The sequence below is a fragment of the Salvelinus namaycush genome, chromosome 5 (assembly GCF_016432855.1).
Source record: "Salvelinus namaycush isolate Seneca chromosome 5, SaNama_1.0, whole genome shotgun sequence".
Lineage (NCBI taxonomy): Eukaryota > Metazoa > Chordata > Actinopteri > Salmoniformes > Salmonidae > Salvelinus > Salvelinus namaycush.
Genome location: NC_052311.1, coordinates 53,175,620 through 53,194,024, shown reverse-complemented (window position 1 = coordinate 53,194,024; position 18,405 = coordinate 53,175,620). Strand labels below are relative to the sequence as shown.

The following is an 18,405-nucleotide window of genomic DNA, read 5'->3' as shown; positions in this document are numbered from 1 at the left end:
TAGCCCACTCCGTGAGAAGTCAACATGTGGTGGATGTAAAAGTAGCACCAAGGACATCTGATCAAACATCAAGAGAACCAGAGTAACCCTGAACCCCTGTGTTGTTTGGTCTCTTCTTTTTCCACAAGGTAGAAAACTGACTACAAGGCTGCTGATCAGGCTACTAGACAGTGTGTCATCTACAATGTGTAGACCTATGTATGCCTTGCAAAAGTGTTCATACCCCTTGGATTTCTTCACATTTTATTGTGTTAGAAAGTGGGATTCAAATGGACTTCATTGTAATTTTTTGTCTACACAAAATACTATGTAATGTCAAAGTCGAATAAACATTTTATTTTTTAATTTTTTTATAAAAATGCGATAACTAAAATATATATTCAGCCCCTTTGTTTAGGCAAGCCTAAATTAGTTTAGGAGTAAAATTGGCTTAAAAAATAACATAAGTTACATGGGTATGAATACTTTAGCAAGGTACTGTAAGTGTGTACCTGTGGTGTTTTATGGTTAGATGATTGGTTGGTCTTAAAAGTGGTTTGTAATAATGTGACTTCATTTTCTCCTCTCTTTCTGTCTCTCTCTCTCAGACATCCTCTGTCCAGGACACTCCAGAATTGTTAGGCTTTCTGAGAAACAGTAGCTCTCCTCACCGCTACAGACGAGCCACCAACGCTGCCCAGCCCTACAGCAGCAAGACCCTGGTACTTACTTTCAGTGTGAGCTTGTGTGGTATACAGCAGCAGTTTTGGAATGTATATGAACTCTCTCTCTCCCTCTCTGTAGAACTGCAGTAACATCATTTGTCTAAGAGTTCTGTGTGTGGTCGGGCGGTTGGACCGTGGTCAGAGCGCTGTAGTCAAGATCCGCTCCCGACTCTGGGCTCACACCTTCCTCCAGGTGAGCACAAGCACACAAACATAAACCCAGACGTATGTACTACTGGGAGTATTAGTATTATTGTATGTATTAATGTTATTATTAGTATTAAGAAATAAAGTATCTATAACATCTATTCACCTTGCAGAGACGTAACGACCCATACCTCCTCAACTCTACCGTTTCCTTCAGAGTGACGGCCCTGCCCTACCGCCTCCAACCCTCCTCCTTACCCCAACACACCACTTCAGTAAGATACCCCTAACACTAACTCATACCTCTACACTCTTAGAAGAAAAGGAGCCTGGAAGAACCTTCTGAGATTCCAAAAATTGCCACACAGGGAACTTTTCCAGTTCAAAAAGTACTTAAGTACTTTACACCACTGGTCTTTGAGAAACCCCTGTTTAAAGGTTGAAACCGGAACCTTTTTGTGATGGGAGGGGTTCAATTTTGAACCTTTTCAATAATATATTGAGGCTGCGAGCCTATCAGAAGATTGGAGGCATGGCTTATTTGGCCACCCATTATGAGTAAATGTCATTCCTGCTCATCATGTTAAGTTTGTACACTGCATATTACATATTCTAATAAAATAATAATGGTATTAACATTACTGATTACATATACATACAATACCTTTCAAAAGTTTGGGGTCACTTAGAAATGTCCTTGTTTTTGAAAGAGAAGCACATTTTTTGTCCATTTAAAATTACATCAAATTGATCCGAAATACAGTAGACATTGTTGTAAATTACTATTGTAGCCGGAAACGGCAGATTTTTTTATGGAATATCTACATAGGCGTACAGAGGCCCATTATCAGCAACCGTCACTCCTGTGTTCCAATGGCACGTTGTGTTAACCAATCCAAGTTTATCATTTTAAAAGGCTAATTGATCATTAGAAAACCCTTTTGCAATTATTTTAGCACAGCTGAAAACTGTTGTACTGATTAAAGAAGCAATAAAACTGTCCTTCTTTAGACTAGTTGAGTATCTGGAGCATCAGCACTTGTGGGTTCGATTACAGGCTCAAAATGGCCAGAAACAAAGACCTTTTCTGAAACTCGTCAGTCTATTCTTGTTCTGAGAAATTAAGGCTATTCCATGTGAGAAATTGCTAAGAAATTGAAGATCTCGTACAACGCTGTGTACTACTCCCTTCACAGAACAGCGCAAACTGGCTCTAACCAGAATAGAAAGAGGAGTGGGAGGCCCCGATGCACAACTGAGCAAGAGGACAAGTACATTAGAGTGTCTAGTTTGAGAAACAGACGCCTCACAAGTCCTCAACTGGCAGCTTCATTAAATAGTACCTGCAAAACACCACTTTATGCGATGTGCAATGTAGGGAACACCGGAAGAAGAATTATAATTTAATTACCATAGTGAATTATTGTAATGATTGTTTATGTGTCAATTAATCCCATAAGGGATGGGTTGCCGATTGGCGATTTGACATGAAAATAAAATGTAATTCATTCATTCATATAGTTATACAGTGGTAACTATTCCAACTTTGGGATTTGCATAGGCTCTTGAGGAGCTCATACACCTCTGTAATCCCCATTGAAGCTACACAACTGTCAGTGTTCAACCTTAACATATGATGACAATAGAACAGATGAACAGGTGTCAGAGGAAGACAGAGAGCGCCTTACCTTCTAATAAATCTCCTGGGGAGCATGGCTTCCCTCCAGAGTTCTATAAAGAATTTAGGGAGCTGTTGGTCCCCTACCTTATGGAGGTACTTAAAAAAGCCGGGGAGGACAACTGCTTTCCAGAGTCTTTCTCTCAAGCAGTGATTACTGTAATCCACAAGAAAGGGAAAGAGAGACCAATCTCTCTCCTTAACACGGATTGTAAACTGGTCACCAAGACGCTATCTAAGAGACTGGAGTCATGTTTTCCCCTGTTGGTCAACCCAGATCAGACTGGCTTCATAATTAATAGATTGTCCTCCAATAATCTCAGAAGGTTCTTTAATATAATTCACCTTGCTAACAAAAACAAAATACCTAGTGTCGCAGTCTCCCTCAATGCTGAAAAGGCCTTTGATAGGGCCATACCTCTTTCGCGTCTTGGAAAAGTTTGGTTTAGGTACTGTGTTTGTAAATTTGATAAAATCACTCTACAAATCAACTAAAGCTACGATTGCTACCAATGGGATTACCTCCTCCTCTTTCCCTCTCTATAGGGGGAACGGACAAGGTTGCATAATTAGCATCCACCTCTTTGCCCTCGCCATCGAACCTTTGGCTGAGGCTATTAGAACATGCCCTGACATACATGGCTTTGAGGGGGGCCCCCATACCCATAAGGTATCACTCTTTGCGGACGACCTTATCTTATTTCTAACAAACCCAGAACACTCCCTCTCTCACTTGCAGATCCTACTACAGTGTTATAGTTCTTTCTCTGGATATAAGGTCAATTTTGATAAAAGTGAAATCTTACCGTTGTCTGTCTTTGACCACCATACCATCAAGCACAAGTTTCCTTTTAGATGGTCGCCTATGGGCTTCACATATTTGGGCATAATGGTGGATGGTAACCTGCACAACCTCTATTAACTCAATCCGGCCAGCTTGTTGCAAAAGGTGGAGGGTGACCTTTGTAAATGGATGGACTTACCTCTCACTCTACTGGGTAGAATCAATGTAATTAAAATGAATGTCCTCCCCAGATTTCTATATTTGTTTCAATCTCTCCCTATCCCTGTTCCCGCAGCATTCTTTTCCTCTCTCGACAAGCTGACCAGACGGTTTATCTGGCACGGCAAAACCCCTAGGGTTGGCCTGGATAAACTGACCCTTGATTACGGTCAAGGGGGCTTAAACCTCCCCAATTTTAGAATGTAATACTGGGCTGCACAGTCTAGGTTTCTGGCTCAGAGGTTTGACAATGGTGTCACGCCCTGACCTTAGAGAGCCTTTTTATGTCTCTAGTTGGTTTGGTCAGGGTGTGATTTGGGGTGGGCATTCTATGTTTTGTTTTCTATGTTTCTTTATTTCTTCCTCCTTACCCCAACACACCACTTCAATAAGATACCCCTAACACTAACCCTTACCTCTACTCTGCCCTATAGCCTCCAGACCTCCTCCTTACCCCAACACACCACTTCAATAAGATACCCCTAACACTAACCCTTACCTCTACTCTGCCCTATAGCCTCCAGACCTCCTCCTTACCCCAACACACCACTTCAATAAGATACCCCTAACACTAACCCTTACCTCTACTCTGCCCTATAGCCTCCAGACCTCCTCCTTACCCCAACACACCACTTCAATAAGATACCCCTAACACTAACCCTTACCTCTACTCTGCCCTATAGCCTCCAGACCTCCTCCTTACCCCAACACACCACTTCAATAAGATACCCCTAACACTAACCCTTACCTCTACTCTGCCCTATAGCCTCCAGACCTCCTCCTTACCCCAACACACCACTTCAATAAGATACCCCTAACACTAACCCTTACCTCTACTCTGCCCTATAGCCTCCAGACCTCCTCCTTACCCCAACACACCACTTCAGTAAGATACCCCTAACACTAACCCTTACCTCTACTCTGCCCTATAGCCTCCAGACCTCCTCCTTACCCCAACACACCACTTCAATAAGATGTGACATCCACCCTAACTAGTACCTACAATAACCCTTACCCTGAACCCCATCCAGCCTGCAACTAACTGTGATTGTGATTGTGTGTGTGTGTGTGTGTGTGTGTGTGTGTGTGTGTGTGTGTGTGTGTGTGTGTGTGTGTGTGTGTGTGTGTGTGTGTGTGTGTGTGTGTGTGTGTGTGTGTGTGTGTGTGTGTTATAGATGGGTACACTGGTGCTGTGGGGGACTCCTGATGTGGCGTTTGCTGTTCCTCTGTGGGTCATCATCCTAGCCATCCTACTTGGACTGCTGGTCCTGGCCATGCTAACACTGGCCATGTGGAAGGTACACACACACACACACACACAAATACAGTACACACACACAAGGACTTTAGTATAACTTAACCCTCTTTTCCTCAGTGTGGGTTTTTTGACCGGGCACGGCCGCCAGCGGATGACGTGTCAGACCGTGAGCAGCTGACCTCTGACCAATTAGCAGACGCCTAAGAACACCCACTGGCGCCATGGAGACCAGTTCCTGATTCGAGGAGGCTGTTTGGGATGAGTTCCACCTCTTGAGTGAAATTCAACTGAAATGAGATCTGCAGGCAGACTGCAAACTCACAGATCAAAGGTTATTTACCCCCTTTAGAGTTGATCTGACATCAGTGAGTGGACTGCAAACTCACAAACCAAAGGCTGAAGTGCCATTAAGACTGGTATTCAAACAGCACCAGAGAGACTGGGAACAATGCACACAGACGGAACTACACACATTAACACTATTTAAGCAAACACAATGACTTGGATGTATATGAGGCCTCAAGACAAGAAGAATGGACTCTGGTTCTAACCCTGCTTGTAGTTGAATATGTTTCTATGCACCGCTTGCCTCTGTGGGTTAGACTACTTGGGGATCTGTATGGTTGGATAATTCAGTTGGAGTTAACCAGCCTGACTTACTTCAAATGGAGTTACCATCTGATGTCAGTGACTTGGTGTCTGCCTACTTTCACTGTTAAATACATTCCATCATTGATCAATCACACACATGCACACATACATGCGCACACACATGAATACACACGCATGCACACACACACACAAACACAGGGGGCTGTATATATCTATGGATGGTGTATGTGCAATATTGGGACATTCTGTGTGATACTGAAGCTTGTTTACACTGGTATTATTTTATTAGAACTTGATGTTCAAATTGTTTGTGTATATTGTTTAGTTAGTATACTATTGTGTATGTGAGTGTTTTTGTTGGTATATTAGTGTATGTGCCTTCAGAAAGTATTCAGAACCCTTAACTTTTTCCACATTTTGTAATATTACAGCCTTATCCTAAAATTCATTAAATCGTTATTTTCCCTCATCAATCTACACACAATACCCCATAATGACAAAGCAAGAACAGGTTTTTAGAAATGTTTGCACATTTCTTAAAAATAAAAAACGTAACTATTACATTTACATACGTATTCATACCCTTAACTCAGTCTGAGGTCCTAACCTGCTTCAGAGCTCTTTTCATCAAGGATCTCTCTGTACTTTGCTCTGTTCTTTCCCTCGAATCTGCCAAAGGTGCTTCAGCAAAGTACTGAGTAAAGGGTCTGAATACTTATGTAAATTTGATATTTCCGGTTTTCTTTAAAAATAAATGAGCAAAAATGACTAAAAATCTGTTTTTGCTTTGTTATTATGGAGTATTGTGTGTAGATTGATGAGGGGGGGGGGACTATTTAATCAATTTAAGAATAAGGCTGTAACATAACAAAATGTGGAAATAGTCATGGGGTCTGAATACTTTCCGAAGGCACTGTAAGTGTTGAAAGAGAGCAGTGTTTATAACGGGTCCAACTGTTTAAAAAAAGAACGTGGGACTGGGCTAAATACAAAAGGAATTGCATTAACATTAGCATTATCCAATGTGAGAGGTTTAGGCCTAGATTCAATCAGACCCATTGTTAATCGGCGCTAGCCGACACCCCCAGAATGATTCCAAACACATTTAAAAAGAAAGGGAAAGTCATTGAGTTACATATCAGAAAACACAACACTAAAGTATACAACATAATATTACTTCAATACAAAGCAAAAATGTAATAGCCTAACAATGTCAGGTGATTAGGTGATCTTCTAGGCCAATATAGCAGTAACCTCAAGGGCTGGCGGGGAGGCCAAGAGCACTAATCTGGAGGAAGGTGATCCTTTAGGTCTATGTAGCAGTAACCTCAAGGGCTGGGGGTGGGGACAAGAGTACTAATAGGATATCATCAGGTCCCAGCTGGAATAAAATGAGTTGGTTGAGCCTTGAATGGTCTACTTAATTTTGTCTAATTTTAGGAAAATTAGTTGGGCCAAAGAGAGGCTGAGGGAGGATTGATAGATCCAATAGAATCCAATCCAATAGAATCCTTCTGCATGCCAACAGGGAGGCAAAGGCAATGGCATCTAGCTGTCTATTGGTCAGGGAAGGATTGTTGTTTGGTACTCCAAAAATGGCCATTTCTGCACTAGGCTGCCACTCAATATCAAATGCTTCAGAAAGGGTTTTAAATATAGTGGACCAGTAGTCTGCCACACGGGGACAAGACCAGAATATGTGAGTCAAATGCGCCAAGGAGCTTTTACACCTGTGACATGTACCATCAATATTTGGGTAGAATTTGGAGAGTCTGGCTTTACTGAAATGGATACATTGAAGTACCTTAAACTGTATAAGGCTGAGCCGGGCACAAGAGGAGCTTCCATTTACCCTAAGTAAGGCACTATTCTAGACTTCGTCCGAGGTCTCTCAACCAAGTTCCTTTTCCCGATCAGATCGAATTTTATTAAGTGACGGGTTATCAAGGGACATGATTATCAAAAAAATAAATACATGTGGAAATACCTAAATACACTTGAATGGGGTAATTACATTTGATAGCGAGGTCATCAAAATTGGCAAAGGTGCCATCTATATAAAGGTCACTAAACTTAGTAAGGCCATTCCTCTGCCACAGACTTCAAGCTGAATCTAGATTGACTGGAAGGAAGAGGTGATTATTACATATAGGGTTTTGAATAGAGAAATCACAGAATTTAAAGTGTTGACGGAATTAAGGCCAAATTTTAAGAGTATTGACAACAATTGGATTGGATGTATAGCGCAAAGCTGAAAGAGTAAGATTGGAGGTGACTAAAGCTGACAAAGAGATAGAGAAATAGGAGTTGACTTCTGTTTGACACCAGTCAGTTTCTGGGGTGCGAAGCCAGTAAACAATATTTTGTATATTCGCTGCCCAGTAATAATACATAACGTTAGGAAGGGCTAGTGTGTTCTATCTCTCTGGAGGAATGCTTTACGTATTCTTGGACTCCCACCGCTCCCCCCCCAAAAGATATAAGCTTATCCACTAAAGTGAAAAAAGGCTTGGGTAGAAAAATAGCTGATGTTTTGGCAGTGTCGGAGGTGTAACTGCATTAGAGCAGTCAAATTGGTGAGCAGCTGCTCTTGATCACTGTCATGAAGCCACACCTTCCCACTGGCGTTAGAAGTTCAGAACGAGAAAGTGTAGGCTATATAGAAATCATGACGCTCTAATTGAAAATCATTCAACTATGAGGCTTTCTTTCAGCCTAATCGAGGTGAAGATTTCATCTCACATTCTCGTGTTCAAATTTGTAAACAAGGCTACATGGGATTTCTCTTAATGCGACGCTGTGCAGCCAATGGTAATGTCCGCTTTAGGTATAATGCCAGGAGCCGCTTGTGGATTTGGTAGCTCTAGCGCAGTTACACCTCCAACACCGCCAAAACAACCACTATGCAGATGTCGGCTGAAGTGGATCTGATTGAATAGAGCCATTAGGGAGTAAGGTTCAAACTTAATTTCAATTTACTCCACTTCTAGTAATTCACAGTATGTAAATATGAAGGATTTTTGTCACAAATTTGATTTGTGTTTTGTTTTTGTACTGAAGAATACTGAAAGATTATTGAAATAAAGTGTCCTTAATTGCCAAGTCTACATTTTCTAATATTGTTTAGTGTGTTCTATCTCTCGGGAGGAATGCTTTACGTATTCTTGGACTCCCACCGCTCCCCCCAAAAAGATATAAGCTTATCCACTAAAGTGAAAAAAGGCTTGGGTAGAAAAATACTCGCTGTCTCTTATCACTGTGTTTTTATTGTGAACAATTGTTTTTATTGAATCACATCATAACCAATACAATCAATAAAAAACAATACAATTTTTTATTTATTGTTTTCTCTCCCCAATTTCATGGTATCCAATTGTTAGTAGTTACTGTCTTGTCTCATCGCTACAACTCCCGTACGGGCTCGGGAGAGACGAAGGTCGAGAGCCGCATCGCAGGAGCCTGTTCTCCGAAACACAACCCAACCAAGCCGCACTGCTTCTTAACACAGTGGGCATCCAACCCGGAAGCCAGCCGCACCAATGTGTCGGAGGAAACACCGTACACCTAGCGACCTGGTCAGCCTGCACTGCGCCCGGCCCGCCACAGGAGTCGCTAGTGCGCGATGAGACAAGGATATCCCTGCCGGCCAAACCCTCCCTAACCCGGACGACGCTAGGCCAATTGTGCGTCGCCCCACGGACCTCCCGGTCGCGGCCGGCTGCGACAGAGCCTAGGCTCGAACCCAGAGTCTCTGGTGGCACAGCTAGCACTGTGATGCAGTGCCTTAGACCACTGCGCCACCTGGGAGGCCCTCCCCCCCCCTTTTGATCAACCCCCACTGCCCCTCCCAACTTTCACTTTCTACATTGACCTATTCCATCGGCGAAGCTAAGGTGGGTCAAGAATGTACTCATTCCAGCTATCACAGAGGGCAGAAGAGAGCTGCCAGTCACAGCGAAGGAGAACTCAACTCACCCAAATGCTACCTCAGTAGCCCCTCCAGAGGAATACTGCAGTTGTTACTGGACATTTCAAAGTACACAAAACCCCAGTTAGGGTTGCTCATCAAAAATACACACTCAGGACATTATACAGACCATTTTTGGGTCTTGGAAAAAAACTATAAAATTTAATAAAACTCACAAAGGGAAATATATTAGAATCTGTAGGTATAAATATGTTTTATCCTTGTCAGACATCACATTATTACATAGAAGGCAATTTGAGATATTTTCCATCATTTGGAAAACAATATATTCTTGTAATTTACTCCTTGCATGATCTCTATTGCTTTAGAAAGATGGTATGAGTAACTTTGGGAAGATATATTTTTTACTTTGGCAACTAGGTAAAAATATGAACAGGATGAACAATACATTGTAAACATTGTCTTACAAATACTGACATATGAACCAAACGTACATTCAAAAACAGTCCCTTATGAAATGAATCGAGACGTTATTACAACTCACTGCATACCAAATGTAGACACACTAAGATGACGTAATAAATTAGTGATAAATGAGTTTCTTTACAAAGGATGAAACCACTGTAGTATTATATTTACTATAAACAAACCACTAACTTCCCTCCATGATAAAATAAATGGAAAATAACAGAAGGTGATACAAAAAAAGAGTTGAAGATGCCATTTACTGTCTGGATTTGTGGAATTACGCAATAGGCCGCAGCATGCCATCCTCTGTGCTGAGACGGATATACATCTTGTCTTAATACATTTGGCTCAGCATAGTTAAGGGATTAGAATCAACACAACTAGTGTCAGGCTTCAAGAGTTCACTTCTATCCTCACTGAGAGCACTCACCTGTATTTATTCCTATCAACATTGGCTTCTCCTGCTGGAAGAAAATTAATAATTGAAACATTGACCTCTGTAACCAGTCACAATGCCACAGGGTTCCAACCAGTCAAATGGGATGCCTGTTGTTTATGAAACAAGGCCATCAAGTATGAAGAAAGAGCATCTGCTCGGTCAGAGTCAGTGTGGCTAATGCTATGCCCACAGCTCCTACCAGTCACTAGCTCATAAACACTTCCCCGTCCACAGAGCCACCAGACGCTCTGATAGGACAGCCACAGCCAGGATCAGAGGCAGACATGGGCTACTCCTATCGGCCTTGCCCACCAGTAGCAGATGCACCTTATTGGGGTCAGAGATCATTCCCCGGGCGTCTTCCAGTGCCGCCACGGCCGCCGTGCTGGAGTTGAGGTCCCCAGTGGCCAGCAGGTCAAACAGGCAGGCCTGGTAGTAGATGTCCCTGGCAGGGAGGAGGGCTGCACAGTGGGCATGGGCTGCAGCAGAGGGCTGGCTGGAGGAAGAGGAGGAAGAGAGGGAAGAGGAAGAAGAGGGGCTGGGTAGCGTCTCTAGGCGCTGTGAAGGTGGGCAGCCATACACACACAGCTGCAGGTCCTGCTCGGGGGTGAATGCTTCAGCAATGGCGCGTGGCGAACGTACTGACAGTCCCAGGGACCGCCCACTCTGACGCACCACCAGGGTGGTGCCGATGTGGGCGGCACGGATCTCAGCCTGGTGCCCAGGCAGATCAGAGTGGACGCTCAGGCTGTGCTGGCCCTGCCTCTCCCCGCTGGTCACTGAGCCGTCCACGAAGGCTGCGGGAACGTTGTCCAGCTCTGCCTGGTAGATCTGCTGCTCGATACACTGGCGCCAGTTCTTAAAGATGATGGTAATCTGGTGGAGAGACACCCCTGTTGTTACACATATCCTTCCAATGAGCTAGACGTACGTATGCAACTTTATTTATGTACAGTCGTGGCCAAAAGTTTTGAGAATGACACATGATTAATTTCCACAAGATTTGCTGCTTCAGTGTCTTTAGATATTTTTGTCAGATGTTACTATGGAATACTGAAGTATAATTACAAGCATTTCATAAGTGTCAAAGGCTTTTATTGACAATTACATGAAGTTGATGCAAAGAGTCAATATTTGCAGTGTTGACCCTTCTTTTTCAAGATCTCTGCAATCCGCCCTGGCATGCTGTCAATTAACTTCTGGGCCACATCCTGACTGATGGCAGCCCATTCTTGCATAATCAAGGCTTGGAGTTTGTCAGAATTTGTGGGTTTTTGTTTGTCCACCCGCCTCTTGAGGATTGACCACAAGTTCTCAATGGGATTAAGGTCTGGGGAGTTTCCTGGCCATGGACCCAAAATATCAATGGTTTGTTCCCCGAGCCACTTAGCTATCACTTTTGCCTTATGGCAAAGTGCTCCATCATGCTGGGAAAGGCATTGTTCGTCACCAAACTGTTCCTGGATGGTTGGGAGAAGTTGCTCTCGGAGGATGTGTTGGTACCATTCTTTATTCATGGCTGTGTTCTTAGGGAAAATTGTGAGTGAGCCCACTCCCTTGGCTGAGAAGCAACCCCACATATGAATGGTCTCAGGATGGTTTACTGTTGGCATGACACAGGACTGATGGTAGCGCTCACCCTGTCTTCTCCAGACAAGCTTTTTTCCGGATGCCCCAAACAATCGGAAAGGGGATTCATCAGAGAAAATGACTTTACCCCAGTCCTCAGCAGTCCAATCCCTGTACCTTTTGCAGAATATCAGTCTGTCCCTGATGTTTTTCCTGGAGAGAAGTGGCTTTTTTGCTGCCCTTCTTGACACCAGGCCATCCTCCAAAAGTCTTCGCTTCACTGTGCGTGCAGATGCTCACACCTGCCTGCTGCCATTCCTGAGCAAGCTCTGTACTGGTGGTGGCCCGATCCCGCAGCTGAATCAACTTTAGGAGACGGTCCTGGCACTTGCTGGACTTTCTTGGGCGCCCTGAAGCCTTCTTCACAACAATTGAACCGCTCTCCTTGAAGTTATTGATGATCCGATAAATGGTTGATTTAGGTGCAATCTTACTGGCAGCAATATCCTTGCCTGTGAAGCCCTTTTTGTGCAAAGCAATGATGACGGCACGTGTTTCCTTGCAGGTAACCATGATTGACAGAGGAAGAACAATGATTACAAGCACCACCCTCCTTTTGAAGCTTCCAGTCTGTTATTCGAACTCAATCAGCATAACAGAGTGATCTCCAGCCTTGTCCTCGTCAACACTCACACCTGTGTTAACGAGAGAATCACTGACATGATGTCAGCTGGTCCTTTTGTGGCAGGGCTGAAATGCAGTGGAATTTTGGGGGGGGGGGATTCAGGTCATTTGCATGGCAAAGAACTGAATTCATTCATCTGATCACTCTTCATAACATTCTGGAGTATATGCAAATTGCCATCATACAAACTGAGGCAGCAGACTTTGTGAAATTTAATATTTGTGTCATTCTCAAAACTTTTGGCCACGACTGTATAAAGACCTGTCATGCATTGTACATAGTTATATTTTAAAGGTCCAATACAGTCATTTTTATCTCAATAATAAATAGTTTCTGGGTAATAATTAAGTACTTACTGTGATTATATTCAATAAAAATTGTTCCCCCAAAAATGATAGTTTCTTGGCAAAAAAACTATTTCTCAAGCAAGAGTGGGGAGGGAAAAACTGAAAACTAGCTGTTATTGGCAGAGAGGTTTGGAACTCTCTTTCTTATTGCTGTATTAACTAATTTACTGCTTGGTGATGTCACCGGGCATGCCAAAACTCCATCCCACTGAAACAGGCAGAAATTTCAGGTGGCCTTTTCAAACAGCTCTTACACTAAAAGGGCATTATCATAATTTCCACAATTTTACAGTATTATTCAAACCTCAGGGTGGAAAATCGCATTTTTGACTGCACTGGGCCTTTAAGAACGGAACGTAAGTTGTATAATTAAAAATATATATCTTTTATAAATTATAATTTACTGTATATAATTTTAGAAATGAGGCCTACCGTGGTGAGAGCCGTGGCATATGCCCCTCCTCTCATGGGGGCGCTAGTTGCCTGTACGTATAGATACTCATTATCTATCAGTGGCCAGGCCCCTTGTACAGCGCACGTCTGGAACTCATCACGGAAGGTGCGAACATGGGGATCCCCGAATACCCCACAGTGGAGATAGTCAGGGGTCCGGCCCTCGCGCTGGAGGTAGCCCTTCTCGTAGATGCAGGCGTCCCCAGAGATGGGGGCCTGTGGCAGGGGCCGGGGCTGAGCGGTGGGGCCTGTCCTGGGGCAGCTGTGCTGGATGAGGAGATCCTCGATGCCCTGCACGGCCGAATGGTAGGCCAGGTCGCCCCGGCAGGCACGGGCCATGCGGCGGGTACACATGGCGTAGGAGCGGAGGGCGCTGCAGTAGCCCGCATTTCCCCCCTCTCTGCTGCCTCCTCCTCCGCCCCCTCCGCTGCCCCCAAGGTCCAGGGTGACAGCTACAAAGTCAGAGTTGCACCTCAAGATGCGACAGGATGCCCATACTGAGGGAGGAGGGAGAGAGTTGGAAGCTCCAGTTCATATATCACAACTTGACAATAGTAGGAGCAAAAATATGTCTTTCCATTGAGCATGTAACAGAAATATTACATTTGCTTGACATTATTGGGAAGTTTGAAGACAATAGCTGTGGATCATAGAAAGTACCTTGCAGGCAGCACAGGTGAAACAGTAGCAATGCCACTATGACGCTGCGTTTCCATGACAGCTGTGAGTAGTGGCTGCAGAGGGCCAGTGTCCCCATCCCCTTCCAGCCTCAGGCCGAGGGCTGCAGACCAGGCTCAGGCTCAGTACAGGGGCTACAGCTGCAGGCAGGACACAGATAGAGAGAGACATTACACACTGTGGCCTGTAGGGGGAAACCCCCCACCACTACCACAGGCACAATCTAGGCTCAACTCCAGTAGACCATTTGTCAAGATAGAGAGCAATTTGTATTGAATACATTATCAAATGCATATTGTAATATTTTATCATATAACAAGCGGATCACAAGATCTATGTATTTATCATACCTAGTTTGAAAGCAAAACACAATATTTACAGTCAGAGTAACATGTGAAAAACAATACAGAAAGATATCATTGTATGTAATTAAGTAGATGTAGTTCATACCTTTTTGAATAGATGCTAACTACTTTTTAAGACTGTGTGTTTGTGCAAAACGATCTCCCACACTCTTGGAACCCATCAACAGCACTCAGACTGAAGTCAACGCCGTTGTGCTTGGGTATGAACAAGATGAGGGCAATGGAGAGAAAACTGTTGACAAACAAACATTCAAGAATCAGAGAAAAGCAACACCAGCGGCCACCATTTGGTCACATTTAGGAATAGGACCAATAATTTGATCAACAGTCTTAGTTTATGAGGGCAGTCTTATCCACCTGACCACTGGTCAGAACATATCATGTTTGAAGCTGCCATAATAATAGTCCTATAAACAGCAGTATTTACATTACAGAGCTTAGGTTTCCATACAGTAGATAAACTGCCCAAGTAACCTAACATCTGTGGTAACCATTGGCATAGCAAACAATTATCTGTTAGTGTTGTGAAGCTAGGCTTGAGACAAAATATAGTAAAACAAAGAAAAACTATGGCTTACCATGTGTGCCACAGCACTAAGCATCAAAACCCAATTTTGTTATATTTCAGTTCTTGGTATAAAGCATGCATTTACCCGTCAAAGCTAGGCTACAACAATGTTGGTCAATTGGGCATTTTGCAATTTGGACTCTTCTCCCTTTTCTGTTTGCCAGTGGAGAAGAACAAACAAGGGCCAAAGAAAGTGGGTAAAACAAAAAAGCTTATCTTTGTCAAGTCCAATTTAGTAACCAAAAGGATGGCATTATTGTATTTGATTTATGTGTGGAAAGATCAAAGTTTAAGGAAAGGTGTAGGCCTACATTCCGGTAAGACCTTCACAGAGCGTATGTGCATTACATAGTAAAACCTTTGGCAGTACAAGGCATTCCTAAAGCATTGGTGCCATTGGAAGTGTGCCTTTGAAAGCGACATGGCCTGGGCTAGATTGAACCATGTGTGCAGTGCGTTTGTGTGTGGTCCTCTCTCTCTCTCTCTCTCTGAACCAACACTAAAGTCTGACCTTTATTACAGTTTGGGAGACCTGTGCAGTGCGCCAGGGAGAAGGGGTATGAAGGGGGGGTTACGAGAGCAGCAGGGGCAGAAATAGAGCATGCTAAATATACCAGACTCTCTCTCACTCCACCCAGCCCCTTTCCTTCATGTGTTCCCCTGGTCTGAAATAGTCAGGGCTACAAGGCAGAGGAGGGAAGGGTAAGCAGGTGTGCCCAACGGCAGTTCCAATACTCAGGGAGGGAGTGGCTATGGCTACTAGCTGTCACAATCAGTCTTCAATCAGACACATCTTCAACTTACATTATCAAATGAATCTTATTTAACTGTATTCCAACTAACAGCAGCAGTTTATAGCACTGCTTCAAACCGTGCTTCTGTTTTCAACGTTTTTCCATGTCCTAGATTGGTCTCCTTTTGTTGTCCGGTGGGCATTGTGTTCACTAGTGTAGTGGTTGAGGTCTGGAATGTCGGCCAATGGATTCTGATGCAGCTGCACTTTTGGAGTGGGGGTATATGCCCACACCCCCCTTCTTCTTCTTTTTTGCACTGCTTTGAAAATCCCGGTGACCTCCCTCTGTGCACAGTCCAACAACACTGACAGGGTCCTGTTTGTTCCATCCATGAACAGCAAACAATCACTGTGCATACACACACAGACAGTCGCTTGTGAATTAAACACCAATACGGTACTACCTTTAGGGCAACACTGCACCCATACCCTTGTTTAACCACAAAACCCTAACTCCCCTTCACACACACACATTTGTTTTACTATTCTTGTGGGGTTCAAACCTAGCCCTAACCCTTAACCTAACTCTAACCCTAACCCTAACCTTAACCCAAAACCTAACCTTAACCCCAAACCCCTAAAACTAAACCTAATCCTAACTCCTAAGCCTAAAACCTAATTCTAACCCTAATTCTAACCCTAAACCTAAAATAGCCTTTTTCCTTGTAGGGAACAGCGAAATGTCCCCACTGGTTTGAATTTTCTTTGTTTAGGCTACTATCGCTATTAGGACCTCTGGTCCTCACATGGATAGTAAAACCAAACACACACATACACAACGTCACCATAGAGGTGGGTTGGTCACATGTGCGACTTAGGGATGTTTTTGCTCATGGCTTGGCCTGGAGTGACATGTCAATGTGGTTCTACATGTCAACAACAGCTCACGTAAAGACCAGTGGTTTTCACTCATTCATTAGATCAATCCCCAACTTGTATTGGACACAAAGACCACAAACACAGAGCAAGCTGTTGGTTGTTTGGCTCAACACAAACACAGAGCAAGCTGTTGGTTGTTTGGCTCAACACAAACACAGAGCAAGCTGTTGGTTGTTTGGCTCAACACAAACACAGAGCAAGCTGTTGGTTGTTTGGCTCAACACAAACACAGAGCAAGCTGTTGGTTGTTTGGCTCAACCTCACTTGATTTATTGATGAATGAGACTTTAATGTGAATCCAATCTGTTTGTGTCTGCATGGTAAAGGTCAATGCACATCATAGTATCTTTGTATTTGTAATAGTGTAGCTCTCTCTCTCTCCTCTCAAGGTTTCCTTCCACCTGAAGTTTTCCTTCCCACTGTCACATGTCTTAACTGCATTTAGACCAGTGTATTTTGGACACTATCAAAACATTCAAATAACTTTAGACTGATTGACTAATTGTATGATCTATTTTATTGATAATCTATCTATTGTACAAATCTATTGTATATTCTATCTATATCTATCAATATGAATTATCCGTGAAAGCATAGGATTGATTAAAACAATTATTTATGACAATCAATAGCTGTACTTCAGGACTATTCAGGGTGTACTATTACATTAATTAATTGCTAATATACGGGTATCATTCTATTGTTGTTGTATAACTGCTAATGTAACCTTAAATTCCACATCGCCAATGTCACCCAAGTGTCAGTCTACAGTACATGCCATTCTGCTGTATTTCTTGATTTACTCACAATGACAGGGAGTTTGTTCTAATATTAGGCCATGGAGAAAGTATTTAAAGCAACAAGTTCCATTAGGGGACAGAGTGAATTGTTCTATTCTACAATGTTAGAAAAAATATGTTCCAATCAAATAAAAGCTTTACAGTTACTTGACCCAATCCATACATTCTTCATAGCTCACAATTAAATAGTAGTATCTACTGGGCACACTGACTAAATCAACATTGTTGCCACGTAATTTTAATGAAATTAGGTTTAACCAACGTGGAATAGACGTTGAATTGACGTCTGTGCCAAGTGGGCAGGTAAATAATAGGCCACATTTCTGAATTGTGTAGCACATAATTAATTTAAGAATGAACCAGGCAAAGCACCATTCATATCCTCACCCAATCACACCTCTGCTGAAGCTCCGTATGAGACTCTGCGTAAATGTCCCCACCTCACTCGTTCCAATAGGAAAAAGGCGAAGTAGGTTATGCACTGACACCAAACTCCCACACTGTCCAAGTGAGCTGCCGACACTGATGTCCAGTCTCAAACTGGTTTCATTGCAAGCCGCTATTCCTTCGTCCCTCGTTGTCGGCTCTCAGATGAGTGAGATATTTGACAGTGTTTCTCCACGAGTGGTATAAATCACTCGTGTCGAACACCTGCTGCTCGCGTAACAACTGTCCACTTGGGCGCACACTCTGCTAGGCACCGGGGGGCTATTTCAAACTATCACAGCGGCTCTGGCAACCTGTTCTATTTGCAACCTGTTGTTGCTAGTGTGTTTTCTTATTTTTATAGTAGGCCATTCTATATTTATTGCCCTCTTGGTTCGCAGGCTATCATAAATCCCCAAGAAAGTCGGTTCAAGCAGTTTTGACAGATATCGTAGCCAGTTGAGTAAAAAAAAGTAGACTTTTGTCAATATTGCACTGGCTGGTCTCGGGGCAATTCGTATTATTCTGTGCATAAATCTTTGACACTCCATTTAGTATGATATATTATGCTACGTTATTCATACGAATAATAGGTCGTATCCCAT

The 18,405-nt window shown here is 43.2% G+C and overlaps 2 protein-coding genes across 3 annotated transcripts in view; one reads left to right on the top strand and one right to left on the bottom strand.

Annotated features, from left to right (window-relative positions):
- Positions 1–5,820, top strand: part of LOC120048484 (integrin alpha-8-like) — a 49,636-nt gene extending 43,816 nt beyond the window's left edge. Inside the window, exons 26-30 of the mRNA XM_038994488.1 lie at positions 588–701; positions 784–897; positions 1,025–1,126; positions 4,708–4,830; positions 4,908–5,820. Of these exons, the coding sequence (XP_038850416.1) occupies positions 588–701; positions 784–897; positions 1,025–1,126; positions 4,708–4,830; positions 4,908–4,994 (540 nt within the window). The 3' untranslated portion in view covers positions 4,995–5,820. The remainder of the gene's footprint in view (positions 1–587; positions 702–783; positions 898–1,024; positions 1,127–4,707; positions 4,831–4,907) is intronic.
- A 3,675-nt stretch (positions 5,821–9,495) lies between these two features.
- On the bottom strand, positions 9,496–17,993 carry LOC120048482 (hemojuvelin-like). 2 transcript variants are annotated; one of them, XM_038994485.1, is made up of 5 exons: positions 17,762–17,993; positions 14,420–14,566; positions 13,952–14,109; positions 13,271–13,788; positions 9,496–11,113 (listed from the first exon to the last, which is right to left on the bottom strand). In XM_038994485.1, exons 3-5 carry the CDS (start codon positions 14,046–14,048, stop codon positions 10,448–10,450), a joined length of 1,281 nt encoding a protein of 426 aa, XP_038850413.1. In that variant the 5' UTR covers positions 14,049–14,109; positions 14,420–14,566; positions 17,762–17,993; the 3' UTR covers positions 9,496–10,447. The 2 variants fall into 2 exon arrangements, with proteins under 2 accessions (XP_038850413.1, XP_038850412.1); XM_038994484.1 differs by lacking the exon at positions 17,762–17,993 and adding an exon at positions 14,913–15,045.
- Positions 17,994–18,405: the final 412 nt, after the last annotated feature.